This window comes from Drosophila gunungcola, chromosome 3R (assembly GCF_025200985.1).
Source record: "Drosophila gunungcola strain Sukarami chromosome 3R, Dgunungcola_SK_2, whole genome shotgun sequence".
Lineage (NCBI taxonomy): Eukaryota > Metazoa > Arthropoda > Insecta > Diptera > Drosophilidae > Drosophila > Drosophila gunungcola.
In genome coordinates this window covers 26,225,517-26,233,328 of record NC_069139.1, presented here as the reverse complement: position 1 = coordinate 26,233,328, position 7,812 = coordinate 26,225,517, and the positions used below count along the sequence as shown (strand labels likewise).

The following is a 7,812-nucleotide window of genomic DNA, read 5'->3' as shown; positions in this document are numbered from 1 at the left end:
TTTCCGCAGGCGGCGATCAGTGAGCGAGAGTGCGTCGTCGAGCGAAGACACGGAACCCAGAACCCAGAGCCCAGCGAAAAAGTGTACGGCAGAGGAAGAACCATTGGGAAAGCTGTAGCCAAGTGAAAGTGTGAGGAGATATATTTTTAGAAGGCCACGGCACACACACATATAGCCAAGCAGCGGATAAATATATAGGCCGTACATAGGCAGCCCGCGAGATACACACCCGGAGAGTCGGAACCCCCAGGATGACGGATGTGCCGGAGCCCGTGAGCAAGTGCGCCAACCTGTTGAAGAGCACTCGCAATGACACTGAAAAATTCGCGGCCCTCTTTATGGTCACAAAATTGGTGAAGGGCAAGGACTGCAATGCGGCGGGCAAGAAGCTGCTCTTCGAGGCCATTGGGTTTCCCTTTCTGAAGAAGCTGCTGGTCTCCAAGGATCTGCCCAGCGACTGCCCCCCTTTGGTATACAAAAGTGTGGCTCTGTCGATCCTCACCTGCTTCTGTCAGGAGGAGGAGTTGGCCACGCACAAGGACATAATCGATGCCATACCCACTCTGCTGGAGATCGTGGAGCAGGCCGACGACGAGGACTACGAGGACAACCTGATTGTGGTCAGCGAGGCGTACAGTTGCCTCAAGAGCATCGCCAGCCATGAGCCGGGTCAGCAGGCACTCTTGGCCACCGGAGCCATTCCCAAGATGTCCCAGATCTACTCCGCTCAGAGTTTCCAAACCGACGAGGCTCTGCACCTGATTGTTCTCCTCGTTAAGCAGTTTGGCGTGCTGTCGTGGCCCGAGGATCCCAGTGCCTTTCCACGCCCTGATTCAGCGGATTGCCCTGGACATGGAAACCGATCACACGGACCGGAAGTACGAACTTTGCCGCATTCTGGCCGATATCCTTATCACCTGCCGTCGTGAGATCGTGATCAACTCTCTGGAGGGGCAAATCTGGCCGGAGAGCTTGTTCAAGGGCTGCGGAGATATCCTGAAGGCGAAGATTGGTCCCAAACAGAGGGATCCTGCCCTGCATCTGATAGCCACCACCCTGCAGGTGCTGGGAATTCAATGGGCCTTCATGGACGAGCAGAAGCAGTTCTTCCTGCAGCTCCTTCAACTGGGAGCCATCGAGGTGCGCATGCAGATGGACGAGAAGAAACTGGAGACCACCTTCAAGCAGGCGGAGCTACTCACCTGCTGCTTTACCATCTTGGAGCAGTGCATCGAGTACATGGCTACGGATCAGCTGGATCTGGAACCCAAGGAAAAGCAGACCACTTACACGGCTCTCAAGGGCGCCTTCAATCAGGTTCTGGCCGTTTTGACCAGGGTCAGCCAGGACAAGATCAGGGATAGCACCAATCCCAGGGACAAGAAGTTTGTGTTTGCCATCGTTAAGGTCCTGTCCGCGTGGCTGGCCCAGGAGACGACGGCCATGAGGCCGGCCATCTACAAACTGCTGCCCTTCATGCTCAAGGTTGCCAACGAGAGTTTCCAGGAGCTGAAGGCCTGGCGAGCAGGTCCCAGGGAGGGTGTGCCACCCGTCGATGTGCTGCGGATCATGCTGCCCGCTCTGTGTCACTTTGCCGTGGAGGAGGAGGCCAGGAGGGTGCTCTTCACGCACAAGCAGGATGAGGTGCTGTTGGAGACCCTGGAGTTTTACTTCAGCATTGCGCATTGGAAGAGGCCGCCGATCCCGCGAGCTGAGCGCTTAAAGCGCATGAATGAGCCCGATCCGGTGCCAAGTCCGGAACAGCAGGCGGAGATGAAGGTGGCCAGGAGTGCCATTGTGGCCCTCTGCAACATCCTGATGAACTTCACCGTTCTGGAGCCCAAGAAGGCCGAGGATGGAGCCACGTTTGCCAGTCTGCTGAAGTTCGTGGTGGAGAATCTGCCCGAGTTGAAGGATACCCCCGATAACCTGGTCATCCATGGCAATCTGGCCGTCCTGGGACTGCTACTGCTGAAGCAGCAGTCCAAGAAGGTCAAGCAGAATGACTTCTCCATCTGTCGTTACATCCAGGCCACCATCCGTTTCCTGTGGGACGCCTACAACATCGACGAGAGCAACGATCCCACTGCCCTGGTCGTCTCCATTGCCTACAAGGGCAACTGGTCGGATCTGTCCGAGCTGTGGTTCCTGGGAATGCAGACCATGTGCGCCGTACTGCCTCTGGTGCCCTGGCTCTCCGAATTCGCCCTGGAATCCGGCTGGGCAGAGGGCATTGTGAAGACCCTCAAGAAGGTTAAGATCGGCACCCTGCCGGCCAACGTGAAATCCGCGTACGAGGACTTCCTGTCCCAACTGGTGGACGTCAATGGCGATGTGCAGGAAGTGCTCAAAAAAGCCGATGCCCTGCGCGTCTGCCGCAATCACAGGATGATGGATCTGGGCAAGAAGCTCTTCGGCGACTAAACCAAACACCAAACACTGGTTTTTTCTACAGGCATTTTTTGTGTGTGATTTGTGAACAAGCGAAAAATGGAAAATATTTTGTATGGATTTCATTTTATTTTATATGCTCTATTTTAATGATTAAATACCTAAATTTATTAAAAAAATAATAAAACCAATTTTTAAAACACATCCGGTCATAAATATGGTTGTTGGCTTCCCTCATTAAAATGCCTTGCCATTCATTCGGTTTTGTTTTCGTTTATTCAGGCCAACTCAACGGAATTAGTTAAAACTTTTGCTTGTTTTCACTTTTGTTTGTACGTTTTATTTTCGAACAAGCGCACTATGTACAGGGGAAACACGTCACATTCGTATATTTGCCAGACCAACAAATACAATACTTGCGTGAAAAAGCAATGACGAGTGCAAAGGCTGACCGAAAATAATACTAATAATAAGTGCAATTTAATTAAAAACATGCAGCAAAACTTTTTGCACAAAACATGGCATGGACGGAAGCAAAGAATTAATAATGTGCTGACGTGGAGTGACAACTTTTTTGGTTCGCAATTGTAGAGGGGGATGTGCATGCTACATTTTTGCGGACAACTTTTTCCGCGTGGTTTTTGTTCCATGGAAAGAGATATGCGGATAAACCAACATAATTCATAAAATTAAACAATGTTAAAGAACATTGATTTAGTATATTACATTTTTTATAGCAGTACAAGCTTTAAAATGGTGGTTAACTTTGCTCATTATACTTAGCTTATTATAAGATATTGAGCAAAATAAATATTTGTTAAAACTTAATTCAAAATGAAAGATTTTTAGTTTCTATTAGCATTTATTTTAATATAGCACAAATTGACCTTTTAATTTTTACCTTTGAAAACTGAGTATGCGTAAATGTTAATTAGCTTTCAGATTTCATACAAAAAGAAAATCGTAAATGACATTACGTGTTATACAATTATTTCATATTTATTTTCTTTATAGTATTTTTTTTTTTAATTTTTATTTTGGCCATGCTCTTAATGACTTCAAACGTTTTACTTCATTAGATATTTTGTTTATTTTGTTTCGGGCTGGGAATGGTTTTAACTCTGCTAATAGGCTAGGCATATCTATGGAAACGGTTGTCGTTAAAGAGCTTATGGGTTAGCTTACAGATTTGGCCCGACTATAGCCGGTACATATCCGTATCTGAGCGGATTTCCTCCGCTGAGTTGCCAAATTGCTTGTTAGCAATGAATGAAAATAGAGCTGGAGATGGTAAGGCAGCAGCTGCTAGCCGATGCCAAAGCCGGGCATAAATCTCCAATAAATCTTAAATACATATTGCGCTGCCTGTTCGGGCCCTGCTTCTGGCCCAAGGAATACATATTATACGAAAAGTATCGCTCAATCGTGCTATCTTGCCACTATGAGAGCCCTCCAACCTCCACCCTCCACTCAACACCTGCCAGCCATTTCTCTTACATATCTGGGTGTGGGGGCGGTGGGGTTTTATTACGATATAATATTTTATTGTGTACCTTTAGATGTTTGGATATTTGGCTGCTCGCAACATTTGAGTTTCAACCCTTTTCGGGCCATACTTTTTCTGGTCCAAAGAATGTGTAAATTTGCCTGAGCCGTTTGTTGTGTTTTGTCACAGGAATTGCTTAGCTGTGCCGATTCCAGGGGAATTGGGGGAATGAGCTGGTGACCCGGCAGTGGCTTTGGATTTTCGGCTATTTGTGCATTTGACAAAGGTAATAAAAAGAGCCCTTTGGCTTTTGAAGCGTCGTCGTCGCCTGCTTGTTGATTTTGTTGGTCTGTTTGTTCAGCTCAAAGCTATAAAATATATACAAATATATAGGGAAAAATGTATTTTTATTTTATTTTGTTGCTGTTTGTTTACCTTATTTTTTTGGGCGAGCAAACATGCGCTGGCATTTTTGGTTTCTGTTTGTTTTGTGGGCTTAAATGTGTTTGCTTCTAATTAAAATTAAAAGGTTTTTGTGGCTGACAACTGCGAGAATGAAATAAAAAATGTCAAGCACATATCTATAACTTAAAGCCCTGGCTTACGGTGCAATTATGGTGGCATGCAATTGGATCTTTCCTCAATGATCCATTAATTTAGACAGTCAACTCTTCAATCAGCCCAGAGAGAAAGGAGAAAAGCAGGGAAAAAATTAGAGCTCATGTGGCACCACTGGATTCAAGAGGTTGTTGCAGCAACAAGTTGAAGCCACCTTGATTGCAATTAGTAGCATTCTCCGACTTTGTTGCCACCTTAATGAAATGAAAACAAAGTTGAAAAAGCGTAATGAAAACGATGAGGCAAAGAGAAATTCAAACCAAGTTCGCACTTCATGGCAACGCTTTGAGGAGGACTCGTCGACAAGGGTCCCCATCCACAAAGTCAGCTTCTTAAGTTGTAAGCTTTGTTCTGCTTTGTGGGAATGGGTTAAATACAAACAGTAGCTGTAAAAGATCATCTGTAGGATTTAATAATTAATTTGTGCTATTCAAAACAGAAAAACAGATAATTTTTAAGGGCAAACTTTTTTGATAATTAGCTTTAGCTAATTTATTTTATTTATCACCCGAGGACTCTTGGATAAGTACACCAGGCCAGCTGAAATTGATTATTTAAGGTGTTTGGGCGGAAGGATCTCGAACCATTTAAACTCCCTGCTTAACATCCAATAACAGTATCCGCGCCTTCATGCGATTTTGATTGCCAGATTCAATTGCCACTTGTTGGTGCAAGTATTAGCCCCAGCCAAAGCAATTGCTTAAAGAGAAAAGGGTGCGGATGATGCACGCACAAATGCGCACCCCAAACAAAGTCTGACTCTGATTCCACCCCAAGCAATAATGTGAAATAAAGTAAATGCTGCTCACCAAATTTCCAATTGAACGTAATGGTCGATGAGGGGTGCGATGGGCATAAATAAATGCTCTTAACTCTTCTGTCTAAGCAGCGGGGAATTGGTCCGCCGCTTGGTGTCTTGAAGATTTTGGAGTCCCACAACAAATTAAAATTAAGTAGCAGTAGCAGTAGCAGATGTTGCAGCCAAAACTGGGCAAGTCATAAATTATTCAGGACACTTGTCAGCTCCAACTGGCAAGTATCAGCCAGAACTCAGTTCTCTCGGACGCAACATATGCCGCTGACGGGGACTTCAAACTTAATCTCGAACAGATACCGGATGGGTTGAATTCCAATTTAAATTTGATTAAATTTAAGCCTTGACCTTGTCAAAAGCGAATGGAATGTTGGAAATTTTATAATCCCCATAAATTTCGTACGCCTCATTGAACCTGGATTATCGCATTCAGTCAGCAGCAGCTCCGCTTCATATTTTCCTGTGGGTGTTTTTTGAGGGGGTTTCTTTTATTATTTCGGGTGTTGGTAATTAAATTTGTCATCACGCTCAGCTGGCAATTGGTCGTGGGTCAACGGTCATAAAAACTGACGCCCAAAAGTAGGCAAGTCATTAAAGAGCCAACGAAAGCGAGTTTCACCAACAAAGAGTGCTCTCTCTTACTTTCTCTTTAATTTATATTTCGTCGGCAGAGCTTTGGTCCCAAAGCTTATTTAGCATATTCTTGTAAAGCTCTCTGTTTGATTCTGTTTCTGTTATTTTTTTATTTCTTCTCCGTTGCTGTTAATGGTGCGTTAAATTTAAATGGGCATAACAATTAACGATAATTGCTTTTGAAGTTATTGTCTATAATGTTATTTAGAGTTCTGCGGAAGAACTTGAAATATTTGCAGCCATTACCCTTTACCTCTCAATATCTTAATCGAATTTCATGAATGGCTCTCGCTTTATGGCAAGGAGGTCACCCGATAAGTGCACTTGTTGCCTTTCAATAAATAATTTTTATTGCAGTTTGGCCGAGTTTGAGGTAACACAAACCACTAAACCCCTGCAAAACAAGGATTAAATTAGCTTGCTATCGAGGCTCAAAACAAACCGAAACAATTGGAGTATTTGGGGGTTTGCGGTCCTTTGGCAACATTTATGAAACATTTCCCCCCTCTGCCGAATGCCGAATTCATTTCGATTCAATTGCCCGCCCACGCTTCGTATACGTAACGCAATAAATTATCAAGGTACCGAAAACATCCGCACGTGGAAAGGCTCAAAATCGACGGAGCCGAGGCTCTTCCACCCTCCAGAAGGCAGAGTCAAAGGTTAGTTTATACCCCTACCCAATTCAAAACACAATAAATACTGCAAGTGGGCGTCGCTTCTGTTTGTTTGTCAGCTCTGTTCTCTTCGATATCAACAAGAAATTCAAATAAATGCATTTTAATGCCAGCAGCCTTAGCAGAGTGTGGACGCTTTAAAAGCATTCAAATAGAATAATTTATTTCCCTCTCTGGAGGCGATTCTGTTGCGTGGGCGGTGGGTGTGGAAATGGGCTGGAAATGGGTGGCTGGGCCACCATCGATATCGCCGTACATTGATGTGTTAATTGCCGCAATTCCAAGGAGGCCAAGGAAACAGGCAATCAGATTGACCAGGGTTGCCTACACCTCAGCATATATCTACATATTAATAATCTGAAATGATTGATTGCAAACAATTTATTAAATAAATGCACTGAACATCTGCCTTGCAGTCAAAAAATGGCTAAGTCCTTATGTTTTCGAAGTTCTCTTGATAAGACCTGACAACCCTAAGGGCAATTTCCATTGCCTTGCATGCACCATCACCCCCAATAATTCTTACACATTTTGTGTAAAAGTATTTTCCTTTTCCCATTTTTTTTGCTTCTCTCGCTTTCCTGAAACAATGCATTTTATCTTGGCTCTTACACATTTTATTTTACTTTTTTCCGTTCAGCTTTGACATAAGAACACACACACAGTTTAAGGTGGAAACGCACATGGAAGCAGAAGCTGAGACGCTTACATTATTGGGGTGAACCAACTGGGTATACCTTTTATTATGTTATTGTTGTGTGTAACTAAAGTTATTCTTAAAATCTATACAATAAAATATTTAAAATATAAATTTGCCAAAACTAGAAATTCTAAAAAAATATTTGTTTTATTCGCATAAAATTCTAGCTAAATAAATAATAATATTAAATAAATAATGAAAATAAGACTGCAGATTTCTATGTGTAAAAGTCAAATAAAAAAATTAAAAACCACAATTTTGATTAAAATCGGCGGTAAAGCCGTGTGGGGGTTAATTTATAAGGAACATCTTTAAGTACTTTGCAAGTTTTAGCAGATAAAAGTGGCGCAATAAACCATGAGCGACATAAGGAATAAAGTTCTTTTTTTTCAAAAATATGGTAAAAGTGTGACATTTGACCAAATATGTGTGAAATGTGCATTGACAAAGCTTTGTTACTAAGTTGTTAATAAAAAACTTCTTAGCTTCCAAG

General features: G+C 43.3%; 1 protein-coding gene across 1 annotated transcript; it reads left to right on the top strand.

The window, feature by feature from the left end:
- Nucleotides 1-2,595, top strand: LOC128264059 (neurochondrin homolog). Its single transcript, XM_052999354.1, is given in 2 exon segments — nt 1-818; nt 820-2,595. Coding segments are annotated over 2 exon segments (2,172 nt in total). The 5' UTR covers nt 1-251; the 3' UTR covers nt 2,425-2,595.
- The last annotated feature ends 5,217 nt before the right edge of the window (nt 2,596-7,812 follow it).